The following is a 25,477-nucleotide window of genomic DNA, read 5'->3' as shown; positions in this document are numbered from 1 at the left end:
TGCTGTGAGGGTTACCTGAGACACAGTACACGTGAAAACTTAACACATCACACTCAACAGAAATCTTGGGAGTGAACAGAATGACAGCCCAAGAGATGTCAGATATAAACAGTGCAAGGAAACAGGAGTTTTGGAACACCACGCGGAGGGCAGCCACCTCTGGCCTCCTCTGTGCCCCAGATAAGCTGGGCGGTGGGCATGAATTTCTACCCTGAAATTTGTTCTGGGGAGCTCTTTTTTTTTTTTTTTTTTTTTTTGACTCACATGGGAAGAGGGAGCCTCAGCTGAGGAATTGCCTCTCTCAGGTTGGCTGCGGGCATGATTGGGGTGGGAGAGCCCAACCAACTGACTAACCAGGCTGAATACACAGTAGAGAGCAAGGCGGTGAGCAGTGGTCCACGGCCTCTGCTTCAGCTTCTGCTCCAGCTTCCAGCCACCACAGCCCTCAGGGAAGAACGGTAAAGTGAAAGCAAAGTCTGCCCCTCCTCCCAAGTTGCTTTTGGTCACAGTGTTTACTGCGGAAACACAGGAGCATGCTAGGACACAGGGCTTGGCCCGTATTTTTTTTTTCACAAGAATTTATCTAGGTCTCATCTCTTTCTGAAGTTGTTGAGACATGCTGAGAGCTGAGTTTCCTCTAGAAGCACACTGCTACTCAACGATTATTAGCACACTAATAGTCAACTATTAAGCAGCAAGAATGCTAATGGAATATGCGGTCATCCCCAGCCCATTGTTTTTCTTTCTCAGAGTTGCATTCCTATTAATCTGCTGATCAAGTTGCCTCTACAACAGGCCTGTCCTCTGACGTCAGCCAGCCGTTGGGTCCATATTTGAAATGCCACAGCCGATGTCGTGTGGGTTAGAAGCAGCAACAGCTGATCAGTGCACAACACAAGTCTTGACAATGTACTTTATCTCATCTTCTCTTAGAGAATTTCTTTCAGTCCGTTTCGGATAGCAGCATTTTTACTCCGCCTTTTTCAACTGCCAGCTTACAAGAAAGGCTTAGAGGTCGTTCTAAATCCAGAAATTCAAGAGTGCTTTCATCCGCCCCAGTACACAAGGAGCTGGTTTAGAACTAGAGGTTTTAAAAGGAGTTGACTGAGGTCAAGATCTGTGGGTCTTGAAAGTAAAACGTCTTGGGCTGGGGAGCTGGGTGGTAAAGAGCCTCAAAATGTTTCCACGATTTCTTGCTGTCCTCTCCGGGGTCTTGTACTGTCATTAGCATTTGGCATGTGAAATCTTCCCCCCTCCCCCCAGAATTTAGTGATAGTACTTTTCGCTTTTTCTAGGGTGCTCATTCACTCCATTTCATGCTGGATTCTGCCGGCCTCGGCTGTCTCAGCTGCAGTGAGAGAAGGAAGCGCTGCTTTGCTCTCCTGTTTCAACTCCTCGGTTGCTCTCTGCACTAACTTAGTTCACTGTGCACATGCTGGGTTTTGGGTATTTTTTTTTTCTTCCCCTGGACCCAGGGCAGAGGGTCCGGAGTGCCCTGGATGTCAGCAGGGTGGCTATGATGGTAGCTTTTACAGCCCCTTAGCAGGAGCAGGGCTTGGAGAGACGCAGGCACCTACGAGCTTTACACCTTTTTGCCTTTTTTTTTTTTCTTGAGACAGTGTCTGTCTATGTAATCCGTGTTGACCCCCAGCTAGCCATCCTCCTGCTGAAATTAAAGTCCCTCCTGCCAATTTTTAGCATCTTCCGTTCTGAAGCTGCACTTCCCAATTCCTCCGCCGCGCGGCACCCGTCAGTCAAGCTGGCGTCGGTGATCCTGCTAGGTGAGCCGCCGAAGTGGTCACCCGCGATCACCCGGGAAACCACGTTCGCTTCCAGCAGGAGACTGCCACCCTTGCTGGCTGGAGCTCTCTTTTTCATCACGTGACGGCACAGGCTTGCTCAAGATGAGGCTTGGGTGTCTTCCTCTTGCAACACAGGCGCGTTCGAAGTCCAACTTTCCTTGGCCTGATTCAGAAAGGTTACTGGAGGAAGGTGCCACTAGGCGGAGCCTCCAGGGCTTGGAAGGACGCGAGCACAGAGCTCCGGAGGGATCTACCGAAGAGCCGGCCAGGGGCAGCGGCAAGACGAGCAGCCTGGAGCGGCCAAGCTGGAGCTGGAAGTGGAGTTCCGACGGTGCGGGGCCGCGGCTGCTGGGCAGCGCCTCCTCCAGACCGAGACCCCAGCGCAGAATGACCAGAAGGCGGTGGCCTGCCGGGCCGGGAGCGCGCTGCGCTGGTTCTCCACCGCGGTCCTGTACGCCGCCTTCCTGGGGCTGGTGAGAGCTGAGGCTGCGTCTCCTCGCAGGCCGGGGTTCGAGCCTGCTGCGGGGGTCCTGCCCTTTCCAGCTGGACTCTCGCCTTCGCTGCCTGCACGGTCTGTGACTCTGGGCATTTCAGGCTCCTCCACTCTCACGGGCGCTGCTTTAATCACGGAGGGTTGCTGTCCAGCTCTGAATTGATTGTGCTGCTTTCTAACTGCAGAAAACTTTCCTAGCACTGCCCGGGTCTGTAGCCACTGCGCTCCCGACTGTGACTTACTACACAATAAACTGACTTTTCTGGCGATTCCTCCTTCGGGTGGCCATCCACTCGGTTTTGCAAATAGGAAATAGGCCCAAGAGGAAAGCTGCTTTTTCTTGGTCACAGAGATGTTTTAATGGCAGAACCCGAACGTGTCTTACTCTGCCCATGATTCTATAGAAATCAACCCTGAAGAGCCTGAAACATTTTCTTAGAGCAAAATGTCACATTGGAAGTGCCTTTTGCCAATCCCTGGGTAAACACGGAATTTTCCGCGTTACTTGGTGAATGTGATCTGGGGGAGTTGGGAGGTTGGATTCCCCCAAGAGAAAGCTACTTTCTGAAATTTTAAGTGCTGGAAAGCTTTTGTGTCAATCGATCCACTGATTGATCCGAACAGACTCTCCACTCGTTGTACAGCTGTGCTTTCTTCGTGTTCTTATTTCCTGTTTAAACGACAAAGAATGCCAGAACAGGAACGGTTATGACCCTTCCCCCGTGTGGGGGTGGGTGGGGAGACTCTTGCTATATAGCCTAAGCTGGTTTCAAACTCTGGATTCTCCTGCCTCAGCCTCTTGTGTACTACAACTATAGGTCCACACCATGGCCAGCCTTGTTTATGTCTCTATAGGGGCTATGACACCCTGAGAGATCACACGGTGCTATGAAGAAAATAAGGCTATGAATCTCAGTACAGTCCTTATGGCTGTCTCTGTGAACCAAGCTGAGCAGAATCAAACAACCTAAACATTGCATTAAAAAGAGTTCTAAGTTTCCTATTTCCTGCTATTGCTCAATTTTTTTTTTTTTTTGTTTGTTTTGGTTCTGACGTGACTAAGGACCACAGTGGGCTATGGAGTCCACTGACTTAAAGTCCCTTTGTGGTTGGCCTGGTAACACGTCACAGGAGGCTAGGGACACACTTTGCTACGGTGACAAGAAAGTCTAAGGGCGGCCAGGCTTGCCACCGCCACTCTGGATGTCTGTAGACAGCTGAGCTGTTCCTGCTCCCACAGACGTGATGTCTTCCTTTCCTCGGAGAAGGTTTCTTAAGGCATTCTCAGCAACAGCACCATCAGCTATTTTTGCTGTTGTTACTGCTGTGAGCTGAACCCAGGGCCTTGTCCATTTACCACGCATGCTCTCCCAGCTGAGCTATGCCCAGCATCTCAGCTACACTCTTCATGACTTTTTTTTTTTCAACTGCAGAGTCTTACTATGTGGCTCTGGCTGATTTGGAACTTACTACATAGACCAGGCTGGCCTTGAACTCAGAGATCCACCCACCTCTGCCTTCTGAGTGCTGGGATTATAGATGTTTACCACCACACTCGGCTTCACTACTCTTTGGTAGTAGTAAAAGTCGAGAGAAAGGAGAGAAAGTTAGATACGACATTGTGTCTTACTCAGCACCACACACCAGCCCACAAACACGGTCAAAGCTAAAAATTTTCTGCACTCATTAATGCACCCTCATCTATCTTTCTGAGAGTGTTTGTCCCCCCTCCCCTTCTGAACAGGAAGATTTGGTTTACCGAAACACACAAAGTGTCCCCAAACTTAAATCTTTGCCTCAAATACCATGCAACAATGCCCCTAATACCCAGAGGGAGTCCAGTCCAGGAGTCCTGTTAAGACTTCTTTTCAGTGGAAGCTCACTTGTTTACTGCGTGGTGGGAACTAATTTTGGATATTGGCCACTTTGGCATGATTGTGGGAGATATAAAAACTTTAAGAAAAACTATTCAGAAGGCAAGAAAGAGCCAGGTCAAATAAGCAAGTTGTAAATGAGCAGAGAGGCTGCATAGGTTATTATTCTATTATGAACTCTCCATAGATCAGTCTTGGGCCTTGGGGACTGGAAAACATGGCCACCTGTGGGCATTTGAGCAGAACGCAGTTAAATTCATTCACTCCTGAGTTTGTATAGCTCTTGAGCATGGTCTAGTGAAAAACATTTTTGTGATCCCTCAGCCTGAAGTCGAGTTGCCTAAGGCCGCTTAGTAGAAAAAGACCTTCCTGAATTCAGTGGCCATTTAGATCATGTGACCTGTGTACTCAAAGCCACCCCCTCTCAGACACCACTCAAACAAGCTTCCCATCAAGCCAGTGGTTATATTATTAACTACAGAGCAGGAGAGTTGGGCTGTATGCCCAGTGAGGGTAGGAGGACAGAGCAGTGATGGCCAGCTGATGCGAGAGATCTTTCCCCTCTTCCTCTGGAGTCTCACGGTGATGGGTTGGAAGCATGGAGCAACGCTGGCCGTGGCGGCAGTGTTTCCTGAGTTGGAGGCATCGATTAGCTCACAAGCCCAACAGCTGCTGGGTTTTTGTCGCTGTTTCGGTGACCGTTGCTGCTGCTGCTGCTGTTGTCGCATGCCTTTAGCCTTGGTGTGGCCTCCGTGGTTCTTCTATCTCCCTGTAAGAAAATGGAAGGGATGGAAATGGCTGCTGGTGGGGAAAGAAAAAAACGTTTTTGCAGTAACAGATCATTCTCGATCCGCGAGTTAAGCTGTCCCTACCGAGGATGTCTCTGCTTCTCGGGAGAAACATTCCTGGCCAGGTTTGCTGTGAGGTCCCCAACGGAGGTAGAGTTTCAAAAGTCTTGAGAACTGTCAGTCTAGACCTGAGGGCTCTCATGTTCTGTAATACCAGAGCCAGTACTGGTGTGATACCTTCCAGCAGAGTCAGAGGGAGCCTCTCCATGCTGTTGTTTCTAAGACACTATTGTTCAGGATGCAGGTTATAGAAGTTCAGGCCACCATCAGTAGGTCGCAAGGGGTTTCTTTGACCTAGTGAATATGCTTTCGCCTTAACTACTGAGTCACGTCACACTTCATTTGAACGAAGTGGGAGTTGCTTGGGGTGCTATCACCAGGGGTGCTGCCTTGCAGTGGTTATGTCACAAGGCCTAATAAATCTGTGCTTTCCTGTGGGAGCAGATCCAATCGCCACCAACTGGTAACGCCATTGACAGGCAATCTGGTAGTCCAGGAGCTTGGCTTGAAGCTACTGTGTTTGTGACATTTGTGAAGTGAAACAATTATTGACGTTGCTGGAGATTTGGGGGGGGGGGATGTCCCAAGAAGAAAACACATTTTTAGTCATTTTAACTATTGATAGCACTGGCTGTTCTGTATACAAAAGCTCCCATCTAGAAGATAAGCACCTGAAAGTGGCAAGCAGATGAACCCAAAAGTGTTCAAATCACCCTGGAGTTGTGACAGTACTACTTGAGGTTTTTACTGTCCTAACAAAACCATGGGTGTGACTAACCAAACACCAGCAATGAGCCTTTTGTGCAATTTTTATAAAACAGCCACCCATCAACATTTGTCACCATTTGAGTCATTTCAGCTCTTCCATGATGAGTCTTGGAGTGCAGCGCTTTTGCTGATGGAAGCTCTGAAGACACAGTAGCCCCAGGCAGCCATCCAAACCATCCCTGAGCCCTTGCTTGGCAATGGCTTTACAGCCTTAACACCAGTTCAGCGGTTCCGTTTCAGGTGCCTGAAAGCGCTTAGTTACTCGATTGTCTTAAGTGTTTGATTTGGGTCCATCTTGTGGAGTGCACTGAGATTGCACAGCTGATCTGTTACTGGCTGATTGTCACTACTGGCTGGCTTAGAATGAAAACCTGCCAAGTTATTTTCTTTGTACATAGTTCTTGTGCTTCACACTTATGAGCCATTTTGTTTCTTCACTAGAATTATTCTTCACTAGAATAAGCCTTGGCCATTCAGTGGAATGTCCTTCGAATTACCAGAACTCTGTACTTAGAATCTTTCCATGAATATCAACCGTGAACTGATACAGAGCAAACAGCTGACTTTGTTTTTTAACAAAATCTCAGTTGGTAGGTTTTACCAATAAAAAGACTCAGGAGCCAAATGCTGGGGTGAAGGCCTGCTAGCTCAGAGAGGCAGAGAAAGCACCCAGCTGACCTTCCTCCTCAGCCAACGTCCTAAAGGAAGAAAAAGGCAAAGGGAACCTTTCTCCACACATCTAAAAAAAAAAAACAAAAAAAAAAAAACACTTCAAACTCAATGCCCTCCCGCCCTCCCTTCTGCTTCCTGTGTGCCTCTCTATCCATCCTCTTGACTTTCTCTCATTCTCTGTTTTTTTTCCCCCATGTTCACTCTGTCAACTGGTTTCTTGCTCTACCTTTTAACCTATGACCCACTTTATTTAAAACTGTTAAAGCAGAAAGCTCTTGGACTAAACGTGTGTGCTAGGGCTGAGTCACATCACAACTAGAAACGGGTTTTTTCTAGTAAACTACACAATCTCCAGGTTCGCAGTGGGATCAAATATCCTGCAACATAAAATGACCATGATCTGACATCTGATGAAAACTCACTGCAAAAGCACTCAACAAGAAAAGTTGGATGTTTTTGCTACACACAATTTCTCAAAACACAAGATGAGTTGTAGCTACGTCCTCCGCATTGGCCGGAACTCCCTCCTGCCTCAGCCTCCCGATTATTTAGGACTATACATGTGGGCATTGTTCCAGACTCTTATATACACTTAAAGATAACTATCAAAATTGTGACTGATAGTGGTATCTTAGGAGCATTATGTATCTATGAATCTCATATAATTTCTGAAATGTTAACGCATTGACACATGAAATTCAAAGAGATTTTAACATTATGTGTTTGACCGCGCTAACCATGTTAGTTATCAAATTTACCAAATTAATTTACTATTTCGCTATTTCAAGGAATATAGATCATGGTTTTTAAAAAGTTTAAGGGGCTTTCTGAAAGACCCAAATTAATCCAAGCTAAAGAAGAACATAATTTAATTTGAGGAAGGTCATAAAAATATCAAAAGTTTAACGCATTTGATCAAGATAAAGTTACAGTCCATAGTGAGCAATGATATTTCATTTAATCTTCATTTAAAGTGATATTAGCACTTCAGACTAAATCTTAAAAATCACGTGACTGGGGGATAATCTTAGATCTGTTAGTCAAGAGGACTCCGTTTCCTTAAGTGATTTTTAAAATGTCACAAATACAGACAGGAAGTGATCTTGTTCATTTCCTGCGAATATTTGCTTCTTGGGCCAACTACGTCAAATGAAACAATAACAAAACAAATCCATCACTCGTCCCACTGAGCACCTGTGTACCTGGAAAACAAGAAGACCAGTTCTAGTTTCACAGTGAGCCTTAGCTCAATCTCTGGGAAAGCTTCCAAACAGTTCTTCTTCTTCTCTCAGCCAGCTTGACCACACAAAAACTCTTTTCACAAATTCCTCTTCTGCAGATTTCCTGTAATAGTCTCGCCCATCCTACTTTGGCCATGTTGCTCTTAGCTTACGGCAACAGTCCTGCTTTAAGACAAAAGGGGATTCATCTTGCCACTTTGCCACTCTCCTCACTGTCTTGGTGACTCTTCTACTGCCATGACTATGACCAAGATAACTTATAAATTAAAGACTTTGTTTGGGTTTTTACAGTTTCAGAGGGCTACAACCGTCATGGCAGGAAGCACGGCAGCAGACAGGCAGGCATGGCACTGAAGCATGTCTGAGATATTACGGGTTGAGACAACAGCCACATTGCAGAGAGAGAAAGAGAGAGTTGTGGTAATTTTAAAAGTCCATATGAATAAAGCTTATTGTTTGCCCTATAATTATTACAGTATATCAAGCCACTACCATAATCAATAAAGACACAGACACCTGTTAGGTTTGAGTTTGCCTTGTTTCACCTTGGGGTGGGCAGATAATTCCACTTATGCTATCTCATTATCTCCCAGCCCCTATCCCATGCCATCTGCTTTAACAGTTTCTATCTGGACAACTTTCCATCCATAATCCCCAAATACTTGCTTATTTATATTCTTCATTTGGGCCATTCCTTTCCACACCATTCTTGGAGTCCTTCCCATGGCCCTCATGGTTCTTTTTCTATCCCACAGCATCTGTGCTTCCTCCTTTTTCCTCCACCTCTCTCCTCCTTCCCGTGATCCCCTCCTGTCCCCAAAGCTCTCCAACCTTAGCTCTGCCCACCTCACCTTTGCCCTGCCCAGGTGTAGGAAGATTTATTTAGCCAATCAGGAGGCAAGGTAACAAAAACATCATTTTGGGGTGGGGGGGATTGTTTGCAAAACAGTAAGAATCTGTGGGGGTGGGGAGCAAGATAATTAATAATTAATACAAAGCACCAGGCCATGCTGCTATGAGAGAGAAAAGAGAGAAAGAGCATGAAAGGGAATGGTGAGGGCTTTTACAATTTCTAAGCTCACTTCCAGTGACATACCTCTCTAAATAAGGCCACACCTCCCAATCCTTCCCAAACAGTTCCACTAACTGAGAACCAAGTATTCCAAGCATATGAGTTTAAACACTACATTTCACCCTCTGACCCCCATAGATTTGTGAGAATATTATAATACATGATGCATCTATTCCAACTTCAAAAGACCCCATGGTCTTTCACAGTCTCAACATACTTTGAAAGTCTAATGTCTTGGGGCCTGGAAAGATGGCTCAGAGGTTAAGAGAATTGGTTGTTCTTCCAAAGATCCTGAGTTCATGTCCCAGAAACCATATGTTGGCTTATAATCATATATAATGAAATCTGGTGCCCTTTTCTGGTATACAGGCACACATGCAGGCAAAACAATAAATAATATATAAACAATATATTATATAATATATTTTATATAATTATATATTTATAAATATATTCTATAACTATATATAAATAATATATAAACAATAAATACATAAATCTTTTTTTTAAGGGAGGGGGCTGGAAAGATAGCTCAGAGGTTAAGAGCACTGGCTGCTCTTCCAGAGGTCCTAAGTTCAATTCCTAGCAACCACATGGTGGCTCACAGCCATCTATAATGAGATCTGATGCTCTCTTCTAGAGTACAGGTATACATGCAGACAGAACATTGTATACATAATAAACAAATCTTTTTTAAACAGAAAGAAAAAAAGAAAGTCCAAAGTCTCTTCTAAGACTCAAGGCAGTATCTTAATGGCAAAATCAAAAAGCAGATCAAGTATTTCCACCATATAATGGCACAGAATACACATTACCATTCCAAAAGAAAATAATAGGGGCATAGTGAGGAAACACCAGACTAAAGCAAGACCAAAACCCAGCAGGGCAAACTCCAAACCCTATAATTCTATGTCCAGTGCCAAAGACCTTAGATGGTTCTGTCCTTTCAGCTTTGTTGACTACAGTGTACTTCTCTCTCTTGGGCTGGTTCCACTCCCTGTCTGAAGCTCTCCTTGGAAGACATCCCATAGCTCTGGCATCTCTAACATCCTAGAGTCTCCAATACAACCCAGGTTTCGTTTTCCACAGCTTCATGCAATGGCCTCTCTGGGCTTCCACATAGGGAGTCCCCTACCACCTGGCTGGCTTCAGCAGCTTTAATTAATGGCAGAGGAAGATTCCACAGCACCTTTAGTCCTGTGTCTTTCCAGATTTATGTGGCCAAAGCTGCTGCATTCTGGAACCTGGGCCCTCATTGAACTGCATTTGCATAAGCTTTCCTTTGCTGCATAAGCTTTCATTTTTATAAGCTGGAAGCTTAGCTGGGTGGAGTGCTTTTCCCCTGAAAGCACTGCTTCCTTTATTCCATTTCACATCAGGCTTCTTCTTAGCTCTTTCAGCACAAGCCTTGGCTCCAAAATTAAATTTCCTGATGCTCCTTTTCTCCCAAAACTGTATATTTTCTATATTCTGTATACCCTTTCTTGCTCTTTTTAAAGCAAGATCTGCATAAAAGTTATTTGGTTATTTTAATTGCAAATAACTAGTAACGAGTCAATAGTAAAGCTGTCTTGAAATCTTTTCTGCCAACAAAATTAGCCCATAATTGTTGTGGGAGATTTCTCTTCCCTTCTCCAAGTTCTCAGAATAATGACACATGAGATTCAATTATTATTTTACAAATACCTAAGCCATATAGCTAGGCTCTGCTCTGACTAGCTCATAACTTAAAAGAACTCATTTATACTAATTTACATTCTTCCATGTGACTGGTTACCTGGGCTCAGATGCCATGTGCCTTTCCTCTTCACATCTTGCTGGCTGAATCTTGCATGCCTGGCTCTATCCCCCTTCTGCCTGCTGGATGTCTCACCTTTTATCTTCTGCCTCATCTATAGGCATAGGATTTTTTTAATTGACAGGTGTTGCATCCATACAATACACAAGAGATTTCTTCTACACATAACTTTTTAATTTAGCCTCACGTAGGTTCTTAGGGCAAGAGCAAAAATAGCTACGTTTTTTTGCCAAAATTTTCCGAGAATGATATATAGCCCAGTTGCTATTATTGTTCTCCTATGAACCCTCTTGAGGTGGGCCTCCATAGTCCACATTGCCGTCAGCACCACTGTCTCTGTCTTCCAAACCTCACTCACAACATCCAACAGCTTTCCTAGTCTAAAGCCCCAGTCTTCCACATCCCTCAGAAGACCAGCACCGTCAAGCCCGTGACAGCAATAATCCACTCCCTTGTACGAACCTTTACTGTAGTTACTTTTCTATTGCTGTAATAAAACATTATGACCATAGCAACTTATAAAAAGAAAAAAAATTTTAATTTGAGGCTCACAGTTCCAAAGGGTTAGAGTGCATGACCCTTTGTCATGGTGGGGAGCATGTCAGCAGGCAGGCATGGCACTATAGCAATCGCTGGAAACATACATGATGAGACAACAACCACAAGACAGAGGGAGAGAAAGCTAACTGAGAGTTCTGTAGGATTCCGAGACCTCAAAGCCCACCCCCGGCGACACAACTCCAACAAGGCCACGCCTCCTAACCTTCCCAAAGAGTTCCACCAACTGGACGCCAAGTTGTCAAACATATTAGACTTTGGGGACCATTCTCACTAAAACCACTGCACTTACAAAAGGCTCAGCTCCTTGTATAATTGCATAGGGCTTCTTCTTCCTAGTAATCTTATTTTCGTGTTTTAGAATTTTAACCCCGTATTGACCTTAGTTTCAACCAATGAAAGTAAAGGTACCCTTGTCAGTTTTATGCCAGTCATGCGTAGACTGCTAAATTTATTGAACACAACTCCTAAAAGAAGCATGTGCACTTAGGATGACCTGCCAATGTGGTACAGATGTGTTCACTGATAGTCCCAACAATCTTCGGTCTCTGTCGTAAGAAACCACAGAAGAGGTAAAAATTTATCAGTAGTCCTTTGGTACTCCCAACTCTCTCCATCCTCCCTCTCCTCCTTTTTTTTTTTTTTTTCGCTAGCTCTAGGTTTAACTTATTTGTACAGATTTCTCTTATCCCTAAGTGTACATTTCTTTAAAAAAAATGTGTATCAGTGTTTTGCCTGCATGTATGTATGTCTGCACACCACATGCGTGGCTGGATTAGAATTATAGACAGTTGTGAGCTGCCGTGTGGGTGCTGGAAACTGAACCTGGGTCCTCTGGGAGAGCAGCCAGTAGTTTTAACCACTAAGCCATCTCTCCGGTCACCAAAGTGCACATTCTTGATAGTGAGAATGGTGACATATTCTGGCACAGAAGGAAAATCTTTTACAGCGATTTTTATGTCTGTTTAACTCAGTTCCAACAACTGAGCTTGAAATGCTGACTAACATGAGGTATCAGGTTACTAGAGGCCAGAAGCTATTTTTCTTGCTGAAAAATATTTATACAATGAATTAAGTTTGATTTGTAGTAGCCCAAAGGAGAAAAGGTTGTGGATATGTATTATATTTATTTCTGAAAACTGTATAAAAATATAAAAACTATTTTTTTAAAAAAACTTAAAATTATAAAAAATAAAAAATAAAAAAAGAATAATAATAATAAAAAAAAAACTTAAAATTTTGTTTTAGCCGGGTGGCACCTGCATTTATTCCCAGCACTTGAGAGGCAGAGGCAGGTGGATATCTGTGAGTTCGAGGCCAGCCTGGTCTACAGAGGAAATGCAGAACAATCAAGGCCACACTGAGAAACCCTGCCTCAAAAATCAAACAAACAAAATTCTCTTTTATTAACTAGAGTACATAAAAACAAAAGGAATGTAGTCAAGTGCTTTCTTATTTTTTTTTGGAGACTTTATTTGTAATACTATTTTTCTTTTAGAATCATTTATTTTATTTTTGGTGCACTAGTGCTTAGTCCACACCTGTATGCACACTGCATACATGCACGGTGCCTGTGGAGTCAGAAGGCGTTAGATCTCCTGCAACTGGATTTACAGATGTCTCTGAGCTACTATGTGAGTGTCAGGAACCAAACCTAAATCTTTTGCAAGAGCAACAAGGACTATTAACTGCTGGGCCATCTCTTTGGGTCCAGGCACTACCTTCTGAAATAAAATGTTGTTGTTGTTTTTTTTTTTAATTAGGGGCTGGAGAGATGGCTCTGTTGTTAAGAGCACTGACTGCTCTTCCGGAGGACCCAGGTTCAAATCACAGCATGCGTATGTCAGTTCATAACTGTCTATAACTCCAAGATCTGACACCCTCATGCAGATATACATGCAGGCAAAACATCAATGTTCATAAAATAAAAATAAATTAATTAAAGAAAAAAATTAAATTTAATTTAGCGATATAGTCATGTGCAATGATATTAGACATACAAATACATACAGAAATACTTCAACCTATAAGCAACAGATATTAGTGTTTTCATTTAAAAAGTCTGAGCAGAGCCGAGGTGGCGCACACCTTTAGTCCCTGTACTCGGGAGGCAGAGGTAGAGAGATCTCTGTGAGTTCAAGACCAGCTTGGTCTACAGAGTGAGTTCCAGGACAGTTGGGGCTATTTCACAGAGAAACCCTGTCTCAAAAAACCTAAATTAAAAAAAAAAAAAAGAATAAAGAAAGAAATAAGTCTGGACACATTCCAGATAAAATATGCAAAACTCACTAATGTGTTAGAGCATAGATATATGGATCCAAGGTCTTGGGTAGCTCAGTGGTAGACTGGCATGTTTAAGGTCTTGGGTCCAATCCCCAGGATTCCAAAGCCCAAACACTATCTACTAAGTTGTCTTCCTCACCAACCGAACAAAATTTCCTGCCTACGTCACTGTAACCTTTAACTACTATTTGTGAAAAATACATGTTTTTTCTCCTGAGACCTGTGCAAAGTTCTTTGATACATTTGAGCTTTTAGATGTCTCTGTGTACCAATTAAATAATGAATTCCATCAAAACAAACAAACAAACAAACAAACAAAAATGTTTGTTGGGCAGTGATGACACACACCTTCAATCCCACAGCCTGGTCTACAGAGTGAGTTCCAGGACAGCCAGGGCTGCACCCTGTCTTAAAAAACAAAAACAAACAACAAACAAACATAAAAACAATCCTTTGGAGGCCTACTTTTCCAATGCTCCTCCCAAGTGGACAAGCAAGTAAAGCGTTTCCATTTTGTCCACTATATGCCTATGGTGGACCCTAGGACTCCACTAAGAGGGTTAACTCATTTTCCACAAAGTACATGGGTTCTGGGCCTATAATGTTTGTTAATGAAGTTACGGGATGTCTCAGGAAACAGACTCAGACTCCTCCTTAGACTTTTTTTAAAGGATCTTTCTGAGGGCCCTGCAGTCAAGAGCTCAATACACACATCTACATCATTCCGATAAAAGGTGAAACCTGTTCACGACCCTGGCTCTTGTGCGAGATGTTGGGGCTCAGGAGACTCTGGTCAGTATGATTGTTTGAGTATTTGGTGCTGTCATGATCAATGGAGGTCTAGTCCCCATCACCCGTCTGATGTCAAGAGGTCTGATTTAGCAAGAGTTCATTTGAGCAAAAACATGATTTATGAATTGGACAGCTCCTGAAGCCAACGGAAGTAGACAACCCTCGCCAGCAGCAGGGGAAAAGAAGATTTACAGACAGACAGAAGTAGCTGTGACTGGCTCTGCTTAGACTTACTCTTATGTGGACATAGCCACATGTTACGCAGCCCATGAGACTGGCCACGTGTTATGAGAGAGAGCTCACACAGTTACAAAGTGTCGGCACATTAGCTTAGGTTACTTTGTCACATACCAAGGTGGCTATAGACCAGCGTCATTGCCAAAGTCCTGCTGAACCTTGCCTGTAACATTTTGCAAGGAAGGCTGACCCACATTCCGTGCTTCTGATGGCTGAAAGTTTCTTCGAAGGAGAGTGAAGATTTGAGGAGGCTCAGCTGACTTAGCCCCTGTGTATTCTGTATGTGTAGAACCTCATACGCACCAGAAAGACACCGTTCTAATAATATAAGAAATGGAACCAGGTCTGGAAGGTGTCTCAGTGATTAAGATTCCTTGCTGTTCTTCCAGAGGATTGTCGACTCACTACCAGAACCTACATCAGGTGACTGGAAATTGTCCAGAACTCTCATTCCAGGAAATCTGAAGCCTTCTTTGGGCCTTCTTCGAACTTCAAACACACGGCACAGGCATGTGCACACACACGTACACAAAAATTGAAAATAGAAAATGAAAATTTTAAATGAAAACACTTTGACAACTTAAATTTTTGACATATAAATTCTCATGTTAGTGACTTTAACATATCTCAAAATATAGAAAACTATTTCAGATGTATATTGGAATATATTTCAAATGTATATTTGAATATATTTCAAATTTATGATAAATGCATATTTAATAAATTTGTTTTGTTTATTATTTATTTGTTTGTTCTTTTGAAACAAGGTCTCATGTAGCCCAGGCTAGACTTGAACTTACTATGTATCTGAGGATGACCTTGAATTCCTGATGCTTTGTTCAGTGCTGGGAAGTGAGCCCAGGCTTTGTGGGCATTAGGCAAGCACACTACAACTGAGCCACATCGCCACCCATATTGTCGTTCTGAATATCACCATGCTAGACATCCCGTGTAGACTTGAACATGGCTGGCAAGCTGCAGCGCTCATTTTTAAAACTGTTTGGGGTGGTTAAGCCTCTGCTTCTCTTCCAACCTCCCAACCTTACATAGGAGAGAGAAGATTAGTGGGGAGAGATTACTTCTCCTGGCTGTTTAGGGTTGATGGGTTTTGGGGGGCTATACCAATCTCCATCGACAGCAAATGCAGCAAGCGGTCTCCTCCAAGCCTCTGCGCCTTAAGCCTCTGTCTGCCTGCTCCAAACTGCTCTCCAAACTGCCACACGCCCCACCTTCTCTTTCTGGGCTCTCATTTATATCCTCAGAGCCCCAGGCGACGCTCCTCTCTGTGCAGCAGGAGGCAATTAACAGCTGTGGACAAACTAAAGCTCAAACTGAAATCCCATATTTGGGATTAAGACAAAAACATAGCTATGTAACATAAGTGAGTTTACAAAGAAACCAAAACCTCCATCACAGCAAGCGCTCTATCACTGAGTTATATCTTTGTAATGCCAGGTTCACGAGGCCCTCAGAGACCACCAGGAGACGACTTGATGCAATTGCAAGAGAGCTTTATTACGAGAGCAATCGAACTCGGGACCCAAGTCGCACTGACACAGCAATAGAGAAGTGGGACCCCGAGCTCTGAGTGAACAGGATTTTTAAAGGGAAAGTCTGTGAGCAGGGGGTTTCCATGGCAGCAAGCAGGGGGGCACAAGCCTTGGCGTTACAGAATTGGGTGAAGTTTAGCAGGGCAGGGTGACCTTTTCTAAGGCACACAGTCACAATGGCTAAGGCATATAATCACAATGGCTAAAGCATATAATCACAATGGCTATTTTTCTAAACTATATCTGAAACATTGGGGAGACTTTTTCCCACCCGATTCTCATTGATTATTTGCCAGGGAGATTGTCTCTATTTTCTATGAAATATTTATTCTGTGACATTTCCTGGAGGCTGTTGCTAGGAGAGTTAACTTTGTTTTCTGTCAGGTGTACATTCTGTGATATTTCCTGGTACCTGAATTCAGCTCCCGGTCAAGATGGCTCTTTATTTCAAAATGGAGTTATACTCAGGCTAACTATACCCAGGCTAACTTAAACTCTTCATCTTTACCTTATTAACTTTTATTGAAGTCAAAACAGCCACAAGAATTCAATCACTTTGGCTGCAGAGATGACTTAGCAGTTAAGAACACTGGCTTTTCTTCCAGAGGACCTGGGTTCGATTCCTAGCATCCCCATGGTGGCTAACAACCATCCATCTGATGCCCTATTTCTGCTTCCTTGTACACTGCCCATGGTGGTAGCCATACATGTAAAACACCCACGAATATAAAATAAAAGTAAATCAATATTTAATATTTTCTTAAAGAATTAAATAAATTTTTGGGGGGAGGAAAGAACTTTGAAATGAGAGAAATCAACCAGGGTCTATGGCTCTGGTAATAGTAGTATCATCATTGTAAAATGTTTGCTTACTGTGAACGGGCCTTAAATAATTCTCTGCTTTGTAACCCACCCTGACTTTCTTGTAGTAGATAAAAAAGGAAATGTATATTATCTTGTTTGCAAGTAAATCTTTCTCTCTCTGTCTCTCTTTTTAATTTCAGGGTATGACTGTTGCCATACTAGGACCCACATTTCCTGACCTGGCAAAAAACGTGAACCGGAACATCAGCAGCCTTTCCGAAATATTCGTGGGCCGCGCCCTCGGCTACCTGTGCGGTTCTGTGGTCGGTGGGGTGCTTTTCGACTGCATGAATCATTTCCTACTTTTGGGTAAGTGAGCATCAACTTTTGTTTACAAACTTGACCCCAAGCATGCAAAGCGCAGCCTTAATTCCGACTCGACCACAGAAATGGGTGGTGTGTGGATTCTACAGGGAAGAACCTCTGGGGGAAGGGCAGCCCAGCCCTTGGCTATTGGGCCTGGGTTTGAAACTTAACACTCTCTAGAATTGTTGATGAATAACTAAACAATAGCGCTGATTTCCAAAGTAAGCTCAAAGAATGTGTGTGTGTGTGTGTGTGTGTGTGTGTGTGTGTGTGTAATTTTGGGTGAGAGGATCTTTTGAGAATCAAGCTCAAGGCCTGATTCTTTTAGTTCGTGCTCTACCAGGACCTTGTACCTCCCTTCCTACCTGCTACACTAATTTATTTAAAGTATTTTTTATTATTTAATTTTAGTTGGGGGAGGGGAAGGACGGACATGTAGAGGTCAGAGGTCAACATCAGTTTTCTGTTTGTTTGTTTGTTTGTTTGTTTGTTTGTTTTGCCTTTTTGCCTTTTTGTTACCTCAGATCCTAAAATTCCATTAGTTTAAAAATGTCAAGCCTTTCAAAAATTTCAGTTTATCTCATTTGTTAGAAAAATTGTTGAGCTTTTATAACTTTTGAATAGTATTAGAATGGTATACAGATACATACACACACACATATATTTTTCAGGCAGGTCTCTCTATGTAGCCATGGCTATCCTAGAATTTGGTGCATAGACCAAATTGGCCTCAAATTTCACATAGATCTACCTGCCTCTCCTCCCCAAATTCTGGAATTAAAGGCATGCACCACCACACCCAATAAATATCTGTATCTTATAACCTATAAAGATAATATAAGATTTACATGAAATAACCCATTTTTATAAATCCTCAAATTACCCAGTTTTAACTTGGCCGTGCTTTCGGTGTTGCCTTTAAGGCATTGCCTTGACCCTGTGTGACTCCTGTTTCTCTAACCGACGTTTTCCACCCTTCTTCTCAGGAATGTCAATGCTGGCTACCACAACTGGTCTCTATCTTATTCCTTTCTGCAAGACAGCAGCTCTACTGATTGCCATGATGTCTGTATTTGGCGCCTCCTTTGGCGCCCTGGATACAGGTTAGTATGTCTCCCCTGTTAGTTCTGGGGAAAGTGGATAAAACACCACCCTCACCAGCAAGCCTCGTGAAATGACACGGGCTCACTGAGATGGCGATAGTTCACTTATTTAACCCCGCCCTTTAGCAGCTGCGCTGCGTGCCAACCAGGGCACCAGTTTTGAACAACTACTGGTTAAGCGAACTAGACTATATTTCCCTGTGAAAGAGCATTGATTTGCAGTATCAAAACGCGAAAAGACCCCTTCCCTGTGGGTAATCACAGTGTAGGCTTTCATTTGGAGATAGAATTTGATCACACTAAAATAAGAATTAGGATGAACCGAAATTGGGCTATAAAAGCATAGAAAAAGCCATCCAGCTTAAAACACGCCCATTTTTGAGTTCAGAGAAGCCTTCGTTGTGAGCAACTTTTCTTAGTTTATGTCAGAAGTTTGTATGTGTCCTCGTGTTTTCGATAACCTGTCAAACGATGTACGTGGTTTTTGTTCACCCTGGTTCCAGCTTTCTATTCCTGGTGCTATTACGCTGGAGGTGGAAATAGCTTAGGCTTTAGACTTCATTTAGTTGACAATAATAGGGTGGAATTGCGTGTCTGTCTGATTTTTAAAAAGAGCCACAGACTTGATGCTTTCTCACCTTGGACCTGTTCAGAGAGCAGGAACTCCCCTTCCAACAGATAATCTTGTTTCCTGTAACAGGAAACTGGGTGTTTTACCCATGAATAATCTTTAGTGGCTGCCAACTCCAAGTACATAAAGCTAAAAACTTGCAATATATTTGTTAGTTTGAAAACATATTTATTAAACATATTATAAAAATTTGCAATACATGATAACAAGTACATGGATAGATATTATTCCCCGGTGTGGTAATTCCACCATTTTGTAAAAAGCTTTGCAAATGTTCCTGGAAGTCAGTGATCACCATTCTGTAGGTCATGCATACGAGACACTACAATGCATACATAGTTCCGGGAGATGCATTAGAGAGCTTGAACCGAAGAATCACCTCACAGCCCATGCTAAAGAACTTAGAGCATTTCTCATGCTCACCCTTGCAATGCCTGTTCATCCAGTTTCTGATGGCAATGAAGCATTTTTTGTGTGTGTTTTTATAGGATTCTTTAGATTTCTATTATTTTTTATTATGTGCATGTGTTTGTGTCTGTGTGTGGGTATGTGCACATGAATGGGGGTGTTCAGAAAGAGGTTGCTGATTCCACTGGGAACTGGACTTATAGAGACTTGTGAACCCCAGACTCAGGTGCTGGGAACTCAGTTCCGGTCCTCTGCTCTTCACCACTGGGTTGTTTCTCCGCCTCTGGTTTGTTTTTGTTGTTGTTGTTTGGTTGGTTTTTTTTGTTTTTGTTTTTTATTAAGTTACTGTGTCTAGCAAATGACATTCTTCATGTGTCATTGGCAGGTGCAAATGTCCTCATCTTGATTCTTTGGGGGGACAAAGGAGCCCCCCATATGCAGGCCTTGCACTTCAGTTTCGCCTTGGGTGCTGTCCTGGCGCCCCTGCTGGCTAAACTGGCCTGGGGCACAGCAGCATCTGCTCAGAACCACACCGAGTCCGACTTTGACCCTCTAATGCTGAACCAATCCTCTGAAGCCGCCTCAGACTCTGCGTTTGCGGTACCTGATGACCTGACTCTCCTGTGGACATATGCTTCCATCGGCACCTATGTTTTAGTCGTTTCTGTCTTTCTCTTTGGTCTGTTTTGTAAGAAACACTCAAAGCAGAAAAAATCCACAGCATCTGCTCAGGTAGCTCGAAAGGCCAAATATCACTGGGCCCTGCTCTGCCTCCTCTTCCTCTTCTTCTTCTTTTACGTGGGAGCCGAGGTGACCTACGGCTCTTATGTATTCTCCTTCGCCACCACCCACGTTGGCATGGAAGAAAGTGAGGCAGCTGGCTTGAACTCCATCTTCTGGGGCACCTTTGCAGCCTGCAGGGGCCTGGCCATCTTCTTTGCAACACTCTTACAGCCTGGAACCATGATCGTGCTGAGCAACATTGGCAGCCTGGCCTCATCTTTCTTTCTGGTGCTTTTTGATAAGAGCCCTCTTTGCCTCTGGATTGCAACGTCTGTGTATGGAGCCTCAATGGCAACCACATTTCCCAGTGGAGTTTCTTGGATTGAGCAGTACACCAGCATAAGTGGGAAATCTGCAGCATTCTTTGTCATTGGTGGTACCCTGGGAGAAATGGCCATTCCTGCAGTGATTGGGATTCTCCAGGGACACTACCCAGATCTGCCAGTAATCCTGTACACATGTCTGGGGTCAGCCATCTGCACTGCTGTTTTGTTTCCTGTGATGTATAAATTAGCCACCCTACCTCTGTGATGGTGATGCAATGAAAAGAAAACATCTCAGGTGGTCAGAACACATTGTCCTCTAATTTTGGCCCATAAAGAAAGGAATGAATGGGAAGATGCAGAAAACTGGAGTAGAATGGACTTTGAAGACCTTGAACAAGGCAAGGAGGCAGTCTGTATTAGCTGTCTAGAAACATTTGCATGGAGCCCACAGTTGGTGTTCTCACCAATTCCTCTCAAACCCATTTGATTTAGATTAACAGTAGGTTAATCCTTCTGTGAAGTGCTGTGTTTGTTTGTTTGTTTGTTTGTTTGTTTTTACTGTAACTGTGACCAATACTTGACAAGAAGCCAAAGAAGGGCTAATTTTGCCTCATGGTCTGTGCATGCAGTCTATCATGGAGGGGTGGACCTGTTTACAAGAAGGTTCCTGGATCAGGAGTGTGGGGTGGGAACCTTCACATCCTTGCAGAAGAAGAAGCCGAGAGGGGGCCAAAAATGTGGCCAGGTACAAAATCTCAAGCTCTGCCTGTTATGATATTTTTAAAAATACTCTGTGCATATGACAGGTGTGGTATGGAAGATAGTTATTTGGGGGAAGGGAAGCAGGAGAGAGTTAGGGGCTGAGTGAGCCATGAGGATAAGAGACAGAGAGAGACAGAGGGACAGAAATGGGGGAGGGGTGCCCCAACAGAGAAACAAAAGCAGAGAGAGAGAGAGAGAGTAAGAGGCGGGGTTCTTTTATCCTGGGGCCCTTGTGGGCAGTGACAAATGATGACATCACAGGTGCCTAAGCATCAAGAGTTATGAACATTGCCTCTAGCAATGCACTTCCTCCAGAGGAGCCCACTTCCTCCAGAGGAGCCCACTTCCTGCAGAGGAGCCCACTTCTTCCAGAAGAGTCTACTTCCTCCAGAGGATCTCTACTTCCTCCAAAGGAGCTCCACCTCCTCCAGAGGAACCCCACTTCCTCCAGAGGAGTTCTACTTCCTCCAGAGGAGCTCCACCTCCTCCAGAGGAGCTCTACTTCCTCCAAAGGAGCTCCACCTCCTCCAGAGGAGCTCCACCTCCTCCAGAGGAGCCCCACTTCCTCCAGAGGAACCCCACTCCCTAAAGGTTCCACAATCCTTTAAAACAGTATGCTCCCCCCAGCCAGGCACCTAGTGTTGAAGCCGATGAGTCATGGAGGAGGGGGTGTCATTTCACATGTAAGCTGTAGCAACCAACTTGTCAGACACCAGGACAAAGGAACTAATACTCGGAGAAGACAAAGTTCTTATTAACTCCTTATTTCAAAGTGAGGGGTTAAATGCAGGACTCTATATGGGCCAGGCAAGCACTCTAGCACTGGGAACTACCTGATTTCCTTGAAGCCACACTTCTAAATAGGTCAGTCAGAGAAGATCATCCCCGAAGTTTCAGTGGTCTCTGGGATTTAGGTCCTGAGGTCAATGTGTAGGAAATGCTAAGATGTTTTGAAACGTTCTGTAGTTCCCGGAGTGTTGTATGAGTACTTTATGGTCTTGGACTCTTAATTTCTTGTGGTGAGGCTCCTGTTTTGGCAGGAGTCATTGGGGCAGTATTTTTTGGTCTCTAACTTTCAAAGAATTCATTCCTGTTTGAAAAGTTGGGTAGTGTTCATATAGATCGACCGTTGCGGAAGACAATGGATTTGCTGAGCCAACGATCAGGCTGTCCATATTCAGCAGTGAAACTGGAGAGAATAGTTTCACGAAAGACTCTATTTGGGTGTGGACAGATGTTTTCTTTCCCTGGTCAGTTGGATTAAAGAATGTTAAGTGGCTTATTTTCCTATATCTATAAAGAGATTTTGCGATGTTTTTTTGTGAGCGCTGTCTGCAAGACTCGACACTGCCCTTTGGGTCTAAGCTGAGGATCTTAATATGGTGCTGCCTGTCTCATCCCCTGAGCTATGATTCTAGGGATGAAAATGAGATGCTGTCCCAGCCGAGTTTGTTGGGGATATCTGCTGGAACAGCCGATATTCCTTTCAAATGAAGAGTGAGATAGAAAGACCCTGAGAAGGTGCTACTGACTACGCTGTGTACCAGTTTGATACACTTACTGTTCATATGCCCGTTGGTTTCCTAAAGAGTGCATTTTTTGCTGCTACACTTCATGGATCTGAAGGTGTGGCTTTCCTTCACACTTTAAGTATGCCTGAAGCAGAATATGTTTTGTAGTCAGTGATCGTTTAATATCATGACAGATTATAATTGACAGCTGGCTTCTGTATACAGAGTAAAGATAATATGATTTATATTTGGTGTTTTATATTAGTTTAAAAAAACAGTAACTACTTCAGTTCTGGACATTATACTATTTTTAACAATTTTAGGGGAAAACCTACTTATTTATTTTGTGATGAGGTCTTACCATCTCAAATGAGGTGGTCTTACCACCACATCCTTTTAGCCTTGTCTTAAACTTTGGGACTCAACCAATCCTCTTTCCACAGCCTTCTGAGTCCCTGGGAGCTAACTTCAGGCTGGCTATTTCTTAATACATGAATTTTTGCCTGTGTTCAGATAGGATTTGTAGACAATTTGTTCTGACTTTTGACAGTAGAGGGAATTTGTGTCTACTTGTGTTCAGATGTGATCAGTGACACTTTGTTGCACTACCTTAGTGGGAGGGTGAATTTGTATATAGCGGGTTTTCAGAGATCTGTAGGTACCTTGTACTCTTGCAGTCAATATGAGAGCTGTAGACAGATTTTTTGAGCCCTCAGTAAGACATCATAGGCCTGGGCCTTTCTGTTTCTGTATTTGATTTTCGCTGTTTTTAAGTAATAATCACATTATAAACACTGTGAACATTTGGTGACTTTCATTTACAGTGAGGCAGTCTGTCTAGCATCTGGAACACTTGTGTTGCCCATTATCCAAAGCTCTGCCTCCCCAAGTTTGAAGTACTTGGGAAACCAAAGTAACAATGAGAGGGCGGAGTGATGGCCACAGTAAGAGAGGAGAAAGGCTACTTCATAGTAATTATGACAGAAACTTATGCATGCTATTCTTTATTAGTAGAATTAAGGAGTGATCTCATTTACTTCTTCCCAAGTTTTCTTGTGAATGACATTCCATTCCAACCTGATCACAGTGCGTTTGTCTTCTCTTGTCTCTATAAATTGCTTCTGAATAAGTCTTTGGTTCAAGTGATGCCTAGCACCTTTCTTCACCACATCCTCTAACTATATGCCTACCGCCAAGCAGTTCCTAACAGCTCTGGAGAGGGTGGATGGGTAAAAGGTTCTTGCTCTTTTTGTAGTGTCCTTTCCTCTTTGAAAGTGAAAGCATCACTGGGTGTGGTGGTGCATGCCTTCAATCCCAGCACTTGAGTGTTGCAGGATATTTGATCACACTGTGAGCTTCTGGAGTGTGTTTACTGGAAAAACCTGTTTCTAGTTGTGGTGTGGCTCAGGCCTAGCACACACCTTTAATCCGAGAGCCTCCTGCTCCTGCTGGAATTAAATAAAGTCAACCATAGGTCAAGAGGCAGAGCAAGCAACCAGTTGACAGGGAATGAACATCGGAAAAAAAACATAGAGAGTAAGAGGAAGTCAGGGGGATGAGTGCACAGGAAGTAGAAGGGAGGGACATTCAATGTGAGAGGTTTTTGGAGACGGCGTGGGGAAGGATGTACCCTTCTCTTTTTGGGACATTGGCTGAGGAGAAAAGTCAGCTTTCTGGGTGCTTTCTCTGCCTCTCTGAGCTAGCAAGCTTTCACCCCAGCATCTGGCACATCCAGCATCTTTATTGGTAAAATTGAGTGTTTGAGATTTTATTAAAAACAACACTTGGGGAATAAGGTAGGATGATCTCTGTGAGTTCAAGGCCAGCCTGGTCTACAAATCAAGTTCCAAGACAGCCAGGGTTACACAGTAAAATGTCTTGAAAAATGGAAAGAAAGAGAAAAGAAAAGAAAGTACCTCTGCTCAAGGCTGGATCAGAATGCATTGTATGAGAAAAGAATAAAACAAACAAAAAACACCATGTCTTTTCTCAATTTATTGCTTTTCCTAAAGTCCTGGGGCCTTAGGCTATAGTACTAATTCCTTAAGTTGGACATTCTCTCTTTAGCATCTGCTTCCTTAATATTGTTATTTATTTGTTTATTTATTGATTCATTTATTATTTATAAGCAAGGTCTTACTGTGTAGCTCCAGGCGGCCTCATACTCACTACGTAGCTCAGACTGGTCCTAACTCATGGCAGGCCTCCTGCTTCAGTCTCCTGGGTGCTGGTGTTTCAGGTTTGAGCCACCACACCCAGATAACATTCAGAGAACAAAAGAAGCAGCCAGAAGAGACAAGAATTGAGGTAAGAACATACTTGTGTTTAGAAGAAAATATGAAATTACCGAAGTTTCTGAAGTTTGCGCGATTGCATGTGTGGTAGAAAAATGAAGGAGCTTGAATGATGATCATGTTGCCGGGGGCCATAATTAACTTTCAGTACAGCAAAAGCCACAGAGAGAGCTGCTCTTGCTACAGTCCAAAGTTTATGGGAAGCTTCTTAGGTTTCTTTGGCGGGGGGGTGGGGGTGGGGGGGATGGGGGATGGGGGAGGGAGGCTTAGATCAGAAATAGATACCGCTGTGCTTGTTTGTTTTATCCTGGGGTGCAAAGTACTTTTCTCTGGCCTGGGATATGACAAGTGTTTAGCGATCCTGAAGGGGGGCAAAGTGCCATCTGCTTCTGACCCTCAAGAACCCATCAGCTCCAGGACCAGAAAGGACCCAGCAAAAACATGATTGCAGTGTCCTCTTGTCCCCAGGGCTAGAAATAAACCTTGGGTTCTGTGGATTTTAACCTCGACTGCTGAAGAATTGCCTTGCAGTGTCCCCAGATCACCTCTGCCCAGCACTGT

At 43.7% G+C, this 25,477-nt stretch overlaps 1 protein-coding gene across 1 annotated transcript; it reads left to right on the top strand.

The window, feature by feature from the left end:
* The first annotated feature begins 2,142 nt into the window (after window positions 1–2,142).
* LOC110549531 (sodium-dependent glucose transporter 1C) lies at window positions 2,143–24,599 on the top strand. Its single transcript, XM_060373540.1, has 4 exons — window positions 2,143–2,275; window positions 16,993–17,161; window positions 18,145–18,261; window positions 19,686–24,599. Exons 2-4 carry the CDS (start codon window positions 16,996–16,998, stop codon window positions 20,612–20,614), a joined length of 1,212 nt encoding a protein of 403 aa, XP_060229523.1. The 5' UTR covers window positions 2,143–2,275; window positions 16,993–16,995; the 3' UTR covers window positions 20,615–24,599.
* Window positions 24,600–25,477: the final 878 nt, after the last annotated feature.

This window comes from Meriones unguiculatus, chromosome 20 (assembly GCF_030254825.1).
Source record: "Meriones unguiculatus strain TT.TT164.6M chromosome 20, Bangor_MerUng_6.1, whole genome shotgun sequence".
Classification (NCBI taxonomy): Eukaryota; Metazoa; Chordata; class Mammalia; order Rodentia; family Muridae; genus Meriones; species Meriones unguiculatus.
The sequence above is the reverse complement of the archived record's forward strand: the minus strand, read 5'-3'. Positions and strand labels throughout refer to the sequence as shown.